Raw genomic sequence first — 19,484 nt, 5'->3', positions numbered from 1 at the left:
ACCGCCTTCCTAACCTGCAATCTTCTTCCTGACCTCTCCGCCCCTACCCCACTCCGGCCTATCACCCTCACCTTAACCTCCTTCCACCTATCGCATTTCCAATGCCCCTCCTCCAAGTCCCTCCTCCCTACCTTTTATCTTAGCCTGCTTGGCACAATTTCCTCATTCCTGAAGAAGAGCTCATGCCCGAAACGTCGATTCTCCTGCTCCTTGGATGCTGCCTGACCTGTTGCGCTTTTCCAGCAACACATTTTCAGCTTAGATTTTCAAAAGGCATTTGTTAACGTGCCATGTAAAATTTCTCTCTGCCAGCTACAAATATGTTACATAATGTTGCCTAAGCCCTCAAACATTGCAAGTCACCCTACCATGCAAATGTATTTCAAAGAATTGCAGGACCATTATATTTTCAATATGCCACGAGGAAGGGCTCACAAAGTTTACCTTATTGTATAAAATAGCTTTGGGATAGGTCCAGCCAATAATGTAGTCATTCTGTGTCAGCATTAGATATTAACCATGAGATAACTTCTCAGACAGCATGGACAACTGATGATGTGATGCTGTCTGAGAAGATAACAGCATATGTGTTGGGGTTATATATTATCATGGATAGAGGGCTGGCTAACTAATAGGAAACAGCCAGATGGGATAAATGCTTCATTTTCAGGTTGACAAATTGCAATTGATGGTGTGCTACAAGGATCAGTGGAGCCTCAACTATCTATGATTTATATTAATGATGTGATTAATGTGATGAATTGCACTGAAGCCAAAGTTGATAACAATAGGTAGGAAGGGAGGTTGTAATGAAGTTGTAAAGAATCTGCAAAAGGATAGATATAGGTTAAGTTAATGGGCTGACAGATGGAACATAATGTAGGTAAGTGTGAAGTTGTCTACTGAGAACACTTGCTTGCTCTGTGCTTCAGTGTTTCTGCAGTCAGCAAGAAATCAATCCCAGCTTTAAGATACTTTTCAAAATTTCAATTATATTAGAATTTAGATTGAGTTAAATTCAGCATCCAGACCGTAAATGTACTTTAAAAGTCATATGCTGCACTGGGTAGATGCATAGTAAATGTCCTTTGTCATGCCCATCTATGTACATTACATTAACATCAATTTCAGAAGATTTTCTCTACTGCATCACATCATCAGTTGTCCATGCTGTCTGAGAAGTTATCTCATGGTTAATATCTAATGCTGACACAGAATGACTACATTATTGGCTGGACCTATCCCAAAGCTATTTTATACAATAAGGTAAACTTTGTGAGCCCTTCCTCGTGGCATATTGAAAATATAATGGTCCTGCAATTCTTTGAAATACATTTGCATGGTAGGGTGACTTGCCATGTTTGAGGGCTTAGGCAACATTCTGTAACATATTTGTAGCTGGCAGAGAGAAATTTTCTCATACCAGTTCAAATAAACCTGATTATAGATCATGAAGTGAAAAGGAAACATTTCACTCAGCCCACAGCCTAACTTTATAAACATAGCTTTAATGTTATTTCCAGCCCCATTATACTATATTACTTCCATTACAAATTCTGTACCAGATCATCAAACACAGAACTAACCACTCAAAGCATTTTAGAAAAGAAAATAATCCATGGCAAAAATTTTAATGTATTTTTCATGCAAATTCCAAATATACAAACCCTTAAACATAGGAGCTAGTTTCCACACACCAAGGCCTCCAATGGATGTGTACTGACCAAGAGCTGTTTCCAAGAGGAACAAAGGGATGCCAGCAAATATCAGTGTCAAAAAGTATGGGATCAGAAATGCACCTAAAATGTAATAAGCAGGATGTTATTCCAATAAGATGAACACCAAATTTCAGAAACAATTTCTATCTGTATCTTAAAAGTGCATGTCTATATGAACATTTGACATAAGATTGTTGGATTGCATTTTTATTCCCCCATTAGGTTTCTACATTAGTAATGTAGGTCATGTTTTGCAGGCAAAGATCACATACAACAATTACAGATGGTTAGCCATTACACTTCCACATCAAAGGAAAAGTAATTAAACACAATATATTGAAGTCATTCTAACATTGAAAACCTGTTTCAACCAAAACTCTAACTGTGTTAAAAATGGGCACCTATCTAGTCAGAGGCAATAGGTGCTGAGGAATATATGATTTGAATATTTTATGAAACATTTTATCTTTATGTAACTCTATCTACAGTGTTATAACTGAGACTGGAGAGTGCACTGTCACAATCTATTTCCATCATTCCACTATTCATAAGATAAATTTAACTCCCTTACCCAGTTACCAAAATGGCCAATTAAAAATGTTACCAAAAATGCTTAAAATAAATAATCAAATAGATTTATTAAATAAATAACCAAATTATTGATTTATTATAAAACGAAACTTATTCAGCAAAGATACAAAGCTGCTTACACATTTTAAAAGATGGAAGTACAAATCTTCACCCTTCTAAATAACAACAACACCCAGATCAACTAAAAGAGAGAAAAAAACTTTCTAGATAGAGATTAATTCTGAGAGAAAGAAAAACAATCTTGGCCAATAATTATTAGTTCTTTATGTTAAAAGGATTGGGTGCGGAATGTTCAAGATGTCTTTCAGTTGGTATTCTGACACATGGCATGTACTGGATCCTTTGCAGATGCAGGAGAAAGTGAGGACTACAGATGCTGGAGAGTCAGGTGAATCAGGAAACTTTGGGATGAATTATTTCAGAAGAACAACTGCATTGGTTTTCCGGTATCACACTGAACTGTCTGAATGGGATTTTGCAGAAAGACAGAGGAACAACCGATTAGCTCCACTATCTCAGCAGGCTATACCCAAAGTCAACTTAAAAAAAAAACAAACAAAACAAAGCTATAAACCCGGGCATGTGATTTTCAGTAAACAAGTCCAAGCAATTAGCTTAATTTGTGTGGCTTTTAAGAAGGTTTTTTTTAAAAAAGGTATCCTTTTAATAACCATATTTAAAATGAACAGTCCTGATGTCTCTTCAACACTTCAAATAAACCACTGTCCCAATTTTTCAAACATAAATTCTTAAAAATTATCATAATGAAACATCTTCATAATACTTTTACCATTGGAGAAATGAATATTTTAATGTACTTCATTGCAAAATGTAAACAAAACAAGATATTAAAAAATGAAGACATTAATTGTCACTCACATTCACTCTTTGAATGCAACCAAAACTGAATTCTGGATTCTAGACAAGGCATCATCAATTAAATTATTTTTTTCAAAATGTGAACAATTTTAATAGTAAACTCCCTCAAAATAGTCTGGCATTCTTGTTTTTGAATTTTTCTAAAAGGCTAACGAATTATGATTAATATATACAAGTGTTTCTCTTCACTGCTATAGGTATATACTTCAAAATGTTTAAGAACCAATAGCAATCCCAAAGTTTCTTTTCCTATAGTAAATTCTCGTTTATGATATTGAATTAGTATTTCAGAAATGTATTCCATTGAATTCTCAATGGAACACCCAACCTCTGGTAACAGGACTGTACCCGCCTCATGTTATTAGTATTAATTGTTACCTTGAAGCGTCCAGTGAAATTGAGGGCAGCGAACATTGGCTTATCGACCAAAATTGATTTTAGCCTCTCAAAGGATGGTTAGAGCTCTCCTGACTATATTTTTACTTTTCTTTTTCCACAAATCCATCAGTGGAATGACTATGTTGCTGAAATGAAAACAGAAAGTGCTGGAGAAACTCAGCAGGTGTAGCAGCATTTCAAAATATTAACTCCGCTTCTCTCTCAACAGAGACTTGCTGAGGTCCTCCAGCCTGTTCTGTTTTAATTTCATACCTCCAGCTTCAATTTATTAATGATAGTGCTGAAGTTTGGTCCAAATTTACTTAAAAAAAAAACACATCTCCAAAAACTTGTTGATTTCTCATTTCATTTTAGAGGCAGGGAAGTCCACTAGTATTTGTACTTCTGCTGTTCTTGGAGCTTTTGTCCTTGCTCTACTAAATGCCCTAAACAGGCTACACTTTTGCAACTTCATTTTTGGCCAGTTTATGACCAAATCAGCTAATGATTATTTTCTAAACAGAGCTTATTGTTGTTCCAAGTGCCATTGGATATCAGCACATGAAGTTAAGTCACACAATTAGAAACACCTGCAATGACTTAGTCCGTTAGTCGCTGGAAAGTTGATGGAGGATTTCTTTAGCCAAATGGCATCACTCTGCATTGGAAAAGGCCAGCTGTGTGAAAAAGATTATTTTTTTAGTTCAGAGAGGTAAAGGTGAAATAACTCCACAGAGACCATTATCCCATCACCCAGTCACCCTTTATTTACATGTGAAGATCCTATGACATTGATCCAGCTCCCTCAGAGCCAACTGTCAGAGTGAACAGGATATTATCTATCAGCCAGAGCTCTCTGATTGGCCCAGATTAACAGCCCCATGCAGGGAACTCCTATGAGATTCACCTGGCTGAACTTGTCAATGTACTTATAATAAATCAACCCGATCAATAGACCTCCAGAAAAGGAATTGGATAGATGCCTGCTTTTATTACTTCATTGACCTTTCTGTTTTTAAGCAGAATCTGGTTTAAACTATCAGACTTAAACACTAACATGATTTGGAAAATTGAGCTGCTTTGTCAGGGTTCAAATAGATAGCTTTCCAATATGTATTGAATTTCTTTCATCCCAAGCTGTTTCTACGGACCTATGTCATAACAATGTTTTATTGGAGAGGTTTGCCATACATCCACATCACATATGGCTAAGATTGTGTACTCTGATTTATCCACACAGATCCCAGATGAGTAGCCATGTCAAGTGCCCTCGTGGTTCGCCTCTAAATTTGAAAGCATAATGTCTAAACTTGCTAGTAGTTCATAGAATCAGTATGAGATACAGATATCAGAAGGTTCAATTCTGCCTCATCCTCACTATCTCTTGGCCTTCAACTGTCCTTACTACCTGTCATACCTGTGCTTGCTTTTGCTTCAATATATTGATTTGACATAGCAGCATCAATCAAATGATTTATTTTCACTATCCTATTGATTACATTATACAAACCACCGAACCACGCTTTGAGTGGTTCACCTTGTAAAGCCAGTAATACAAACACATCATCCCCTGATTGAAATATCAATGCTTTTGCATGCATTTTGGTCCATTTCTTCATGGTTGTTTGTGAAAATCTAAGGTGCTTGTCAGCCATTTTGCAGGCTCATGTGAGCCACTGCCAGAATACAGTAAGATAATCTAACATGCTAGATTCATCTCTCCATTTTAGGTTTTTTTTGTCCTCAGCATGCTCAGATATGACATGACATACCTCTGGAACAAATGGAACTTGAACCCAGTCCATCTGGCTCAGAAGCAGAGACGCTACCACAATGCCAGATGAGCTCTATCCCTCTGCATTAAGGTTTATATTTAGTTAGATTCAGAGGGCGTATGTCCATATACTAATTTTGAAAAGCTCATTAGCCTCATTAGGTGAATCCAGTGTGGCAAACAAAAGACATTCTTGTCCTTTATCCCAATCATGGGGATATTCATGACGGTTTGCCGTGATAATAGTTTTGAGGGTTTAATGGTACAGTTCTAAAGTCCTTTGTTTCTGTGGGTGCCATGTTGAGGAATATGACTGTATTACAACCAACTACTCATAATTTCCTAAAAAACCTTAGATATAACATTGGAGCTCTAATCTGACTGGATTGCAAATGGTACTTCATAGAGAGTTACAAAAAGTGCCATAAGTACTCAATCCATTATCTTGACAAAAACTGTTCTCAAGGTAATGGTCTCTGGAAATGAATAACAATATCCAAAACAGTAAGAACATACTGTGTCCCATTCTTATTTTTGGTAAAGGCCCTGCAGATTACTAAAAAGCTATTAAATGGTTCACCACAAACAGTTTGGGAATTAGAAGTGTTATGTTGAGTGCAGGTTGTTGTTTTTCCATAATCTGGATTATATGGCATCCTTTTGAAGTTCTGGCCAGTAAAAATGTCAATCAAAATGTACAGAGTCATCCAGATTCCTGCATGTCTCACCAGAGGAATTTCACAGGCTATCCTTAATAGCTCTTAACAATATTTGGGCAGTATTAATATCTGTTGAAAGACTACCCAATCTTCATGTGCAGTTCTGTGAGAAGGTCTCCACTTGCGCATCAGAATTATGCTTTTAATATAGTGGCATTTCCAATCTCCCTCTGCTTCAATTTCAATTTGACACAATGCTATTTTACTTATTTCTGGATCAGCTTGCCAAGTTTTGCTCTAAAATGTCTTATTAAACATTCCCTTTGGGTTATTCAAATCCCTCAAAAGTTATCTGTCTGTGATGTAAATTTGACCTTTGACAATGGAACTTGTTTAGCCATTGCTTGGCTCACTACATACAAAGGAAAAAATCCAGGAATCTTTTCTTGAAATTGCTTGGGCTCCTTGACCTTTTCAAACATTAGATTGCACTCCAGTGGCACCCAATAGAAACGTACGGTATATATTCCCCACCAATACCATTCACTAACATCTTTGCATTCAATGTGTTCTCTGTTGGAGAAAATATCTCTTTCCCCAGCAAAAGGGCTTGAGTAACTCCTGTATCCCTGAGTATAATGACAAGCCTACCTATCTCACTGAGAGGGGAAGGAATTGTTTTCCTTTAGATTAGAATTCTGGAACAAGACATCCATCCTAGAAGAAGCCAAACAGAGACACACATGAGAATTCCTAGAAGCATGGCATTCCAACCTGAACTCTATCAACAAACACATTGATTTGGACCCCACCTACCACACTCTGAGAGAAAGAACAGAAAATGGCATCACCAACACAGGAAATTATATCCCCAACCCATGGAAACCTAAACACATTAATAGGAAGTTGGACATAACATCAGTGCTTCACCAGAGATTCACTGATGACATTACCAGTATGGTGACGAAATGCCTGAAAACGAACCTTCCAGTTCAGTGAGCAAACTTACATCCAGAATCTCAACCTGAGATACAAATCTTCTCAAAACATGCTAGAATTCCCTGTAGTTCTCAGGTATCTTATTCATCTCCCCCACAGTCAGAGCGTTGTTTGTATTTGGCCTTATAACTGCAGTCAGAGGTAGAACTTGGCTTGTCATACTCTTGTCAGAGCTCTCTTCTCTGCAATGATGTTGTGTGCTCCAGTAAATCACATGTTTGCCCTGCAATTTTCAGTTATTGCATGAATGTATCCTGTGTTGTAACAGTGGAAACACTTCAGCTTCTGGACAATACTTGCACTCAGAGCAGCTTCGTTTCTGGAATGAAGAGTTGATTGTGAGCATTCCTAGCCATCTCTTCACTTCCTTGGCTATTGGCTTTCCTTTTACCCTCCTACCTTCTATTGTTTTTAGGCTTATGGCGACGGAAAAACTGAACTTGTGAACTAACTCATAATCATCAAACATCTAAGCTTCCTGTCTGGCTGTTGTAACCTTTTGATATCCTTTGTGTATGCTTACTATTGGAGGGTGGAAATTTTTAAATTTCACTAAGAGAATTACTTCTCTACATGGCTCATATGTGACTTCTATTTTTAGTGGTTAATTCCAATGATCCACATTAATTTGCTTTACCCTTTCAAATTTTAGATAAGTCTGTATGGGCTATTCTTGATTGTTCCAAACATTTTGCCTGTAAACCTCAGAGATCAACTCATATATCCAGAGAATAGATTTTCTTTTTCCACCTCATAATTCATTGAAGCCGCTTCAGAAAGTGTATATTTAGTACAGTCAGTTCTTCTATAATGCGATGGTTACATTCTTGCGTAACCCCATGCTCTAGAAAATTGGTGCTTGAGAAACAGCGCTTAAAGTGTTGGTGCTGTTATAACGTTACAGCCAACACATGTTTCAAAATTTCGTGTTGTGGTAACAGTGCCCCGATTCATCAATCATGTTACAGCAAATTTGCATTGACAAAACACGCGTTATAACAGAATGACCTGTAGCTTGTCCTACCTCCACCATTTTTGCCACAGAGGTAAGGGAAACGCCAGACATTCCCAAGTCCAATGGCATATCCAACACAGGAAAGTAAGAAGTCAAATTTTCCCTTCCAGTTCCCTCTGTTTGGTAGAGTTTCTCTTTTAGCAGCCTGGCTACCTGTTGGCTCAGCCGTTTCCTCCAGCTGTGTCTGTCTCATGCTTGGGGGTAAAATGATCTCCAAAGAAGCTTGTTCTGTCTCCCCCATCACTGGACACTTACATCCACTTTATATGGAAGGATTTAAGAGTTACGAACTCAGAGCACAATGAATTACAGCTCTTTGTTAGAATCAAATATTTTCCCCTTGATGTTTCACTTCACACTGCAAGTGGAAAAAAAGAAATAATTCATGAGTACAAATGTAATTTCAGTTTTCTTTATATTCTGAGAGAGCTGCTGGGGTGGAGGAGGGGGTGCAGGAAGAGATATTTTCTGAAAAAAACTCAGATATATTGTGAACACTTCAGTTCCACAGGAGATGAGTGAAACCTAATCCTGCTAGGTGCTATCAAATGCCTTCCTTCAAATAAAATGTCAAAAACTAACAGGCTGGATGAAAACTGACATGAAGATATTTCAAATCTGGTGCAAACTTCAAACAATTTAACAGCACAGGGACTTCTGTTCTGCCAGACATGGCAGGCTTTAGGCTAAATCGACAACTTGGACAGTAACAGAGACAGTCATGATATTGTAAAGGAACCAGAGTATTATTTGGAACATATACAGTTATTAACCCATAGAGTTGGTCAGGAATCTGAATCTACGGGTTTTATTAACATAGCATAAGCCTTGGGTCCAGTGTTAACATTGTGGGTTTTGAATTAAAATCCCATCCCAAGTGTATCCTATTAGTCAATCATACAGCACAGAAACAGACCTTACGGTCCAACTTGTCCATGCTGACAGGGTTCCCTAAACTGAACTAGTCCCATTTGCCTACATTTGGCCCATATCCCTTGAAACAGTTCCTATCATGTGCCTTTTCGAATGTTTCTAAATGTCATAAATGTTTGCCCCTACCACTTCCTCTGGCAGCTTGTTCTATATATGCACCATCCTTGATGTTGCCCCTCAGGTCCCTTTTAATTTTTCCCCTCTCATCTTAAACCTGTGCCCTCTAGTTTTGGACTCCTTACCCTGGGGAAAACACTTTGGCTGTTTACCTTACCTATGTCCTTCATGATTTTGTAAACCTCTAAAAGGTCACCTCTCAGCCTCCTATTCACCAGGCAATAAAAAGGTTCCAGCCTATTCGGCCTCTCCATATATCTCAAACCTTCCGGTCTCGGTAAAATCCTTGTATATCTTTTTTTGCATCTTTACCAGTTTAATAACATCCTTCCTGTATCAGGGCGATCAAAATTGTACGCAGCACTCCAAATGTGGCCTTATCAATGTTTTGTACAGTTCTAACATTCACTCATTCAACATAATAAATTCTGTCCAATAGATTTAGAAGATAAAGCAGTGGCCTAAAAATAATGGCCTTACAACCTATCCAGTTCAATCTTTCAACCAAGATCTCCTTTATATTATTAATTTCCTGCCTGTCCCAAACCTCTTTTGCTTTCCTTCCTATTATCGCCTCCCAATATCATCAATATTCAAAATTTAAAAAATCAGAAAGTCATTAAAATCATAGGAACTAAACAATGACTGGAGTTTCTGATTTTAAAGTACATTATCATGGCAAAGTTCTTTAACTTACGGTGGAATTCTCACATGGGTTTGAGAATTTATTTATTTAATCATGATACTGCTAGTTCATACCATCTGACCAGGTAACAGTGGACATGTAGATCAAGCTGCTGGCTTCTCCTAGTGAGAACTGATCTTATTTCCGAGATGGCCATGATCACTTTGCTTTAAGGGTAGCTACTGCACAGAATTATCAGGATCAGACTAGTTTTGATTCAGGATCTCATCTCACTTCACAACTGACAGGACTAATAGGAACACCATGAGAAATTGTTCCCAAGTCATCACTTCAGATTATTTTTGCAAGTTTTCTGAGAAAGAAACACAGCCAGAACTTGTAAATTAATGTCTTTTAGTTATTGTGCTAAGTTAGTAACTGTTGTGGTTATAGGTTTCTATATATTATTCAACTTTTAAATAAATTTCAGTAATTAGTTTTGGTGTATAGTTATATCTTGACAACATGTTATTTTCATCTTCAGTAGAGATGCCAGAATTTTTTTAGGTACCTTATAAGTTGCCTTATAGTGATTAACCCTTAATTGTGAGCCTGGAAAAGGCAACCCATACTTACCATGAATAGAGATATAACCTTATTCATATGTAACTCAGATTGCCAGACAAAATTGTTATCTATCTCCCAGCTTAGAATCGAATATTTGAGAAAAGCCAAGATTACAGATGCGACATACATCACAAACAGTAACTGGTAAATTACTGACATTTCAAAATTACAGTGTACAATTAAATCCAAATGAAATAACACAGGTTCATCAATGAAGTGCCAAGCTAGAGGAGAAAGTCAAACACAGATACTGGGTAAATTCCTCCTTTCGAAAGATATGACAGGGTGAAGGGTCTCCTTCGGTGCCACAGAAACATCATGAACTAGAGGCTAAAAGTCTACAGATTTTTAATACATTCATTAGGAAGGATATAAGGATGATTACGATGGATTCTTTTCAGTAGCTCAAATTTAAATCATATTCATATGAACGTTTCCTGAGATCTAGTCTATGCTATCCCTGATTTAGAAGTGTATCTTGTGATGGAAAAGAAAGAGTTTCTTTGACATCTAGCTCACCCTATCCAGTTATCCTTGCTTTTCGAAAGTTCGCTTTATGCCACTTCCCTTTTACGAAAGAATACATTAGTACCTGTTTTCGCTAACCAAATGAAATCCGAAGAGAATTTTCGCTTTTATGAGAAAGGCAAAATTTTTCCCAGATAAATTAATACTTCTTCGTTTTACCATCTCGGCTTACAAAGGTTTCGTAGGAACGCATTACTTTTGGATAGCAGGGGATACCTGTACCTGAATTGAAAACACTCAATATTCAGGAGAATCTAGTAAAAAATCTTTCATTTATCAATATGATACTAGTTTTAAGCACAGAAATTTCCAGAACAAAGCTTAGCATATGGCTTTTATGCACATGGTAGAAAAACTATATTTTTCATACTCCATAGATATTCCAATGTCTTTACTTCTTACAACTATTACTGTAGATGGGAAATAATAAAATCTTACCTTTTACAATTAATAATACCTTTTACAAGCAAGATGCTGTAGTAATCTTATAATAGATGGGCATATTAGGAAGTTGACCACTGGGTGAATGAAAGTAAGGAAGAAATTTCATCCTTTAATTGGATGGTTTGTACTCTTCAATCCTTCCTCCTGACCCAGATCATTCTATTTTGAGCTGCATTTCATGAGTTTTGATTTGTTTGTCTGATCAGATTAGTGATTAATCCGTTCTGGGATTCTGCATGATTAGAGAATCAATACCATTTTTTTCTTCATGATGTTATGATAATGGTGTCTCAACTATAATCAGTATAGCTTTCATTGTAAGGTTGGTGGGCATTTGATCCAAGTGGAAGTAGGGATATATAGTGACGTAGTGACTGAAGACATGATTAGAATATACAAGCAACTGCACAATTTAGGAAGGTCATGGTTCAGGTTTTGCTCTAGGACTTGAGCATACATTCCAGGTTCATACTTTATCTCAGTCCTCAGGCAGGCCAACATTATTAAAAGCACAATTTTTCATGTTAAAATTTCTGGCTTAAGCTGGAGGTAAAAGATTGAATGGAACAGTTTCAAATGAGAACTTAATAGATTTTTCTTAGACAGTAATATTAATGATTATACAACCAAGGCAGATAGATGGAGTTAAGAGACCAATCACCAATGATCTAATAGGAAAACAAATTCAATGGACCTATTAGACTACTCCCATCAATCAACGCCCACAAGGGTAGTTATAATAAAAGAAAAAACTGTGGGTACTGGAGATCTGAAACAAATAAGACTGATTAACTAGTCATTTTTCACATTTAAGGGACACTATTGTGCACCACCTGCCTGCACAATAATGGTGACTTCACGCCTAAAATAATTCATTGGTTATAAATTATTTTGAGATATCCTCAGGACATGAATGGTGCAAATAAATGTAAGGTTGAGTTCTTTAACATAACATAAATACATCCTCATACATAACTCAAAGAATGTCTATCTTTATAGAATTGCTTGTAACTTAACAATCTCATGCTGCTGAAGCATTTTTCCATTTGTGTTATCCTTCAGCCACATGTTATTGATATTGTATAATTCAATGTCACTTCTACTAACATGTCTAACTGGATGGGTCAAACACTGCCACAGGGTACAGGAAAAAAAATCAAGTAAAGTGCTCAATGAAATGGGCTGAAGGTTCACAGAACACACAATTGAGAGCATAAAGCACAGCAAGAATGCAAAGCAAACAACAAAGTGAAAAGAGTGAAAAACACAAATCACACAGTATAAAGGACAATTCGACAGCAAAAGCATAGATTAAACACTCAGCATTAAAAAAAAATGTAATATCCACAATGTAACTCAAAGAGTACAAAGTTCACCCTCATCCCAAAAATGAAGAAAACAAAGAACGTGAATGACAATTTTCATTAAAAATCACTGGAGCTTTAGCCCAGACACTCTACTGTGATGCCCAATGCAAATATTAAGGAAGAAAATAAACTCCATGGTGATCTTTAAAATAATGAATTTATTTGTAGTAACATATATGTAACATACAAAATATACAATATTATATCATATATTATTATACAGTAGATAATATATTTTTAAAAACTGTACACACGACCTGACACTTTTTTCATCTAAATTCCAAAACCCACATTTATTAAAGTAAAATTATCACACTACAATTGCATTGGGTGCTGCTTAGTTACATGTTTTGTAATTTCTTCAGTTAGTATTATAGAAAAGTTCCGAGGACCAAATATCTCTGCTCAATTTACCATTAAATGCCAGAAGTTTTGCTCTTTAATTGTGATACTGAATCAAAGTATGATATAAATATAACAACAGAATGTATGATCTCAGAAATGGGGATTGAAATCCATATGCAAGCCCTGATTTAATTAGCAACAACCCAATTCCCTTCCAGGCTGACATCCAGTCAGAAAACCCTTTTGTTTTATTTAACCTATTTTGTAATCAACCTATTCAAAAATCTGATTACACCCTCTGGAGCAAGAGGCACTTGAACTCAGGCCTCTCAGTCCAGGGGTAGGGATGCTACCATTATACCACCTCTGACCAGAAGATCTTCTTTCCCCTGAACATATGAGGTACAGCTAGAGCCAAGACTGGTTCTTGCAGCTCAAGGTAAGAAAGAAGGAAAATGTTAGGACAAATTCCAATGCTTGAGTATTGGTCTCTTTCAGCACCAAAAATAGCAATGTGACGACTGATGCAAAATCGTTCAAGACAGTGGTAGATAGAAATGTGAGATGGAGGAATTTGGTGGAATTAAATAATGCAAAAAATATTGGTAGTGTTTTGAAACTGAAGCAAGTCCTTCTGCCTATACTCACTGCAGCGGCTTCATTAAAATTCATTGAACAGTTGTGTGTAACAATACTGCAGGTATTCTTAACAACTGGAAATCCGAGTCTCCTCCATCATTCTCTGCACTGTCAAGGCTGTTCAAACAGTTCGAAGTTGGCATAAGACTCCCAGGACACACACAGTGAAGACCTGATGTTAAAATAAGGCTCCCTATATATCAGTTATGTCCAAGCAGTTTAGACTGAGTGCCAAAGTTACAAAGTGTAACCATGCCAGTCTGTCTTTGCATGCCACAGTCTGTACACCCAGGATTTATTTCAAGGTTGAGATTTTTTCCCACTCTGTATCGATCTTCCCACTCCCATTGCTCGCTGCTCCTCAGCCCAGACACTGACAATTACATTTGTAAAGCCCCTTGCAGTCACTAAAACAGTAACTCTTTGAGGCAACTATTTGGTGATATCAGTATTAGCACTTACCATTCAAAAGACTTTGGAGACCAGAGACAGTCAGCGACTAAAATGTGGTTTATATTAATGTTAATTCTTTATATTCATGCATCAAATAGGCAGGATAAGGAAACCCATAGGTTATTCTCCTGTTTTGCATACAATAGGTTCAAACCCCTCCATATCAAATTGTGAAATTTAACACAATGGCCTAGAAATTCACTTACATAGCGATCTGTACCGTTACAGACTCATCTTGCTTCTTTGATATGAGTGTTCTCCATGACATTGGTCCACTGACCTGACACACACAGCCTTAGCATGCTTCTCAGCACGTGGACATGGCAATCACCAACCATCTGATAGGGCATTAGGGGCATAAATTAACAGGGGTCCGAGTGACATGGCCATAGTGAGATGAGTAGCAGCACCGGGCGATAAGTGTGCTGAGGCCCATCTCAACATTGGGAGTGACTCACTCCATCTTCAATACTTTTCACAAGTGGTGTGGTGAGATTCTCAATAGACAGTGGGTTGCCAATTGACAGGGCTTGTTAAATACCTTGTTAACGGCCCAACTCGCCACATTAATATCCAGCCTTGCATCTTACCAAGCTTGCCCAGCAAGTTTGACCTAGAGAAAACTTGACAATGAAAACAGACTGAGCACCTGGCCAATTCATTTGCCTCTTTCTCCAAATGGTCTTCATGTTGAAAACCTGGCACCAAAATGTCACAGCATGCATTATGGGCACCAGCCAGTCACGCCCCACATCCACAAATATTGGCATTCATTATGTACTAGCCTCTAAGAATACTCAAAACACATCTCTGATTCACATACATGACACTTGGATATTTCAATACTGCATCCCGGAATACAACAAGGACATTCTGTGCTCAGGGACATGGAACTAGGGATCTTCGCTTGCTGTCAGAGCAAACTGTTCACTGAGTTGACACAGCATCCCCGCCTTGCATTGCCTTGTCTTGTTTATTTTCACCTTGTCTGATTAGCTAGATACTGGGCTCACATTACTATTGTCTTGCCATGCTATTGAGCACAGACCCAAAGACAGGAAGCTTGTCGTGGTTATTAGCAGGTCTCCATCAAGTCAAGGAGATTAGCGTTCGCTCAGTGGATCCTGGCACAGTAAATCTACGGCAGCCTCTGATATCAATCCAAACGTTGCTCAGAGCAGTCAGAGTCAGGATCCTTTCCACAGAGGAGGTGAGGATCCGACTGTTGGGCTGCAAACCACCCGTGTTGACTTTTTTTGATCTATTCTGGCCTGTTCTCCTCTCTTGTTATGATATTGGCTGTTTTTAGCACAGCCAACCCATAGTTACCCACTCTCAGGACTATAAACACATTACATGGTTTGTTTTCAGCACAGCCTACCCATTATGATTTAGTCAGCATCTCTTCTATTCAGTCCTGCGTCCCTCTCATATTGCTCTCTGGGCTCCACTTCCACCTATTCACTCACCTCCTTATCCTATCACTCTCCCTAATCTCACCTCCAGCATAAAAAGCAGTTTTTCCTAGCTGCTATCAGTTCTGATGAAGAGTCACTGGACTGGAAACATTAACACTGCTTTCACACCACAGACGTTGCCAAACCTGCTGAGTTTAGCCAGCAAGTTCTCTTTTGGTTTCAGATTTATGGAAGATGTTAAAAGAAGCCTCAGGTGATTCTAGAGACTTTTTTTGGTGCATATGTCAGATGGGTGGCAGAGGAATATGTGACTTGTCCACGCAAAGGCTACAACAAATATGGGGCCAACAGTGACAATGATTTTGCAGCTCAGCAGGAAGATGAAGCAGAGGTTGCTCAGATGCTAAGCTCTTCACCATACCTCTGCTCAGTTGCAGGTGACTTCTATTATGCCCCTTGACAAGAACATATTTAGTAAGTCAGTGTATGCAGCATGTGGGTGTGCATGTTCAATCAGCAATCTCCAGTATACTGCCCCACCAACACCCCACAGAGCTCCTCAGAATTGTACAGCAGAGTGTTCTGAGATTTACTGACACTGCACAGGTGCCCTTGTTCAACATGGAGAGAAGAGAGATGTGGGAGAAAGTGAGGACTGCAGATACTAGAGACCAGAGTCAAAAGGTGTGGCGCTAGAAAAAGCACAACAGGTCAGGCAGCATCCGAGGAGCAGGAGAGGTGATGTACATCAGGACTTGAGGGGGATGGGGGGGATGGGGATGGGGAGCAAGGTAGCTAGGAAGGCGATAGGTGGATGCAGGTGGGGCGTGATGGTGATAAGTCAGAGCAGAGGGTGGATCGGATAGGTGGGAAGGAAGATGGACAGGTGGGAGAATTTCAAGAGGGTGGTGCCGAGGTGGGGGGAGGGGAGATGGGCAAACTGGTGAAATTGATGCCACGTGGTTGGAGGCTCCCTAGCCAAAGATGAGGCACTCTTCTTCCAGGCGTTGGGTGGCTAGGATTTGACAGTGGAGGAGGCCCAGGACTTGCATGTCCTTGGTAGAGTGGGAGGGGGAGTTGAAGTGGTCCAGAAGAGAGATGTTACCTATGTACTGCACCAATCCTTCCCACACTTAGAAGGTGATGGGGCAAGATAATCATAGCAATTAATGCCAGGATTCGAGTTCTGAGGATTTACAAACTTACAAAATAGGAGCAGAGGTACACCATTCAGCTCGAGTCTGCTCCAACATTCAATAACATCGTGGCTGATCCGTTTGTGTTTCTAATTCTGCATCCACACCTATCCCTGATTTTTTTGCCTAACAAGAACCTATTTACTTCTGCCTTAAAAACAAATTAATAAACTACCACCACAGCCTTCTGAGGCAGAGTTCCAAAGTCACACAACCCTCAGTGGAAAACAAATTCTCTTCATCTCTGTTCTAAAAGGATGATCCTAATTTTATTTCATTGCCCCCTAGTTCAGAATTCACCCAGAAGAGGAAACATTCTTTCCACATCCAACTCAGTAAGACCATTCAGGATCTTACATACTTCAATCAAGTCACTCCAAAATCTTCTGAACTCCAGTGGAAACAAATCCAATTTGTCCAACCTGTCCTCAAAAGAGAGCCCATTCGTTACAGGTATCAATTGAGTAAACCTCCTCTGAATTGCCTCCAATATGTTTACATTCTTTACGTAAAAAGATCAAAACTACACATGGTATTCAGGATGTAGTTTTGTCAATGCCCTGTATTATTGGAAATTTCATACCCATGATTCACAGCAAGGACACTTTGCCAGATTTTCAGCCATGGCAGCCACATCAGTCAAATCGATTAGATCATTCACCCCTCTTGAGCAGAAAAGGTTGACGTATAACTTGCGGAAGCAGGACCTAACCTGTGAGTAACATGCACAGCTGCCTGTCCTCACTCCCATGAAGTTGTTATTTGTGGCCATGTCTGAGGTTGTTATCAAATGTCATATCTAAAGCTATGGTCAGTAACAAGGCAGAAACCATCATGTCTGATGTGTGCTGATAGCCAATCCTCCTTCTCATATCCCAATGTCCCCTTGTCGCAAAATCTCATCTGCTTTAGATTGTGTAAGCACGCAGCTTCACCATTTCCACCATTAGCACTCTCTCCCACCCCATCGACTGCCTCTTCATTTCTTCACCATGGTTCTACCATTTCTCATTTAAGTATCTGAGAACTTCAACCTGAGTATTAGGTAGTGAAAGAGAAACAAAAGCAGGAATGATGATGACGAAACACTGTCACTAGCTTCAAGACCCATCAACACTAGTTCAAATATTGAAACTAAAGAGGATTGGATTCTTGGAAGGATCCGCATCTGGTGAGACACTGCATGAGTGACCTGTAGCTAGGCTGGGGGAAAAGCTAGAGCAGCTCACTGGAGGGCAAGGCCACACATAGGGTTCTACTGCTCAAGACTCAGATGAAAACTTCAATTAGACTTTTTACAGTAGAACACTGATGAGTATCCACAATGAATTGGTTAGTGCATTGGCAGCTGCCAGAAAATCTGTCAAGAAGTATGGAGTAGTCTGGCACCAACATGACACAGGGCTTTGTACCCAGCATGAAGCACAAACCTCCACCACAGATGTGGCAGCCATCTCCAATTCCATAAGAACATTTGCAAACTCATTCATGAGGCAATGACTTTCAATCTCAACGTATCCTGGAGCTCAGTTTAAAGTTCAGACAGCTGGTATAGCAGCCATTACAATCTTGGATACCTTGCAGCTTGTCACAGTAGCCCACTAACCTGACCCCCTAGAATTACTGCAGCAACACTTCGGTGAACACTCCATGGAGCAAAAACCTTCTGTTCTCTTTCACGATGTCATCTATCTTCTTATCACTATCATTTTATCTGAGGAAGTTTGTGATTTATTATATGTTAGCCTGTAATATACACCAAGAAATTTAGGTTCTTTTTGGGTCAGATACTTTGAAGTTTATTTACAACACTACTTAAATTGCTAGACAGACTTACCCACACAGTCAGCATCCTTCTTGCAGTGTAGAAATAACTCATGCGCTATTTATGAGGTTTCCAATAAGACCAATATTATAGCATTTGGAAACGTAGAAATCCCAGTATGCCTATTGACCAGTGAAGTGAAATATTTCTTTACGTCAAATCTTATGAGAACCTAGAATAATAATTATGTTTTTGTCTTTATCACATAGGATACAATTCAAAAAAGCAGATCACTTGTCTGATTTTCATTTCATTTCATAGATTTCACTTGACTTCAAACATAAAATAGGGATTGGTAAACTGAATTAAACAAAGCTTATTTTTGAGTCTGCTGTAAATATGGAAATCCCATATATAGCTGGATGTTAAAGTAACAATTGCTCTTTTCAGAAAACACTTTTTTCACTTTACTCCAACTTCAGACTCTTCATAATTCAGTCAGCATTGTAGCTACAGTAACTGTAGTAATGCTGTACAATCTATATTGTAGCTTAGAGCAAAAGCAAATGGAAAGATGCTGGATATTTCTACTGTATTTATTATTTATACACTGGGATTACTCTTATCCAAGGTGACTTACATTATATGGTGTTGTACTTCACATGCATTACATAAATTCCAATGTGACAAATTCAAAGATAAGATAGTTGAGGATTTATGAACTGGGAGCAGCACCAGGGCAAACAGTATCCTCAGAAACTGGGGACATTATAAATCCACTCTGGCAGAGTACCATCTTGCAGCAGACATACGTTTACCTCATTGTGCAAAAAAAAAACATAGTGACAAAGGAAAGTTAAGTGTTTAGATGTGAGACAAAATTTTCCCTATTATTCATTCTTTTAATTCAAGTTCTTTGATCACTCAATATGTTAACACTAAATTTCTGGTACCCTGTGTACAGTTAATTTAAAAAATGGCAAATTACTTTTTATTTTACAAAGCCAACTGAAT

The 19,484-nt window shown here is 38.4% G+C and overlaps 1 protein-coding gene across 2 annotated transcripts in view; it reads right to left on the bottom strand.

Moving 5' to 3' along the window:
• The window catches only part of LOC122559629 (sodium- and chloride-dependent GABA transporter 1-like), a 70,849-nt gene extending 59,356 nt beyond the window's left edge, over positions 1-11,493 (bottom strand). Inside the window, exons 1-3 of one of the 2 annotated variants that reach the window (XM_043709425.1) lie at positions 11,282-11,493; positions 8,023-8,371; positions 1,668-1,799 (exon numbers count right to left, since the gene is read on the bottom strand). In XM_043709425.1, the coding sequence (XP_043565360.1) occupies positions 1,668-1,799; positions 8,023-8,254 (364 nt within the window). In that variant the 5' untranslated portion in view covers positions 8,255-8,371; positions 11,282-11,493. The remainder of the gene's footprint in view (positions 1-1,667; positions 1,800-8,022; positions 8,372-11,281) is intronic. The other variant, XM_043709427.1, reaches the window with a different exon arrangement.
• Positions 11,494-19,484: the final 7,991 nt, after the last annotated feature.

Source organism: Chiloscyllium plagiosum, chromosome 19 (genome assembly GCF_004010195.1).
Source record: "Chiloscyllium plagiosum isolate BGI_BamShark_2017 chromosome 19, ASM401019v2, whole genome shotgun sequence".
NCBI lineage: Eukaryota > Metazoa > Chordata > Chondrichthyes > Orectolobiformes > Hemiscylliidae > Chiloscyllium > Chiloscyllium plagiosum.
Note: the sequence above shows the minus strand (reverse complement) of the source record. Positions and strands in the feature narration are given on the sequence as shown.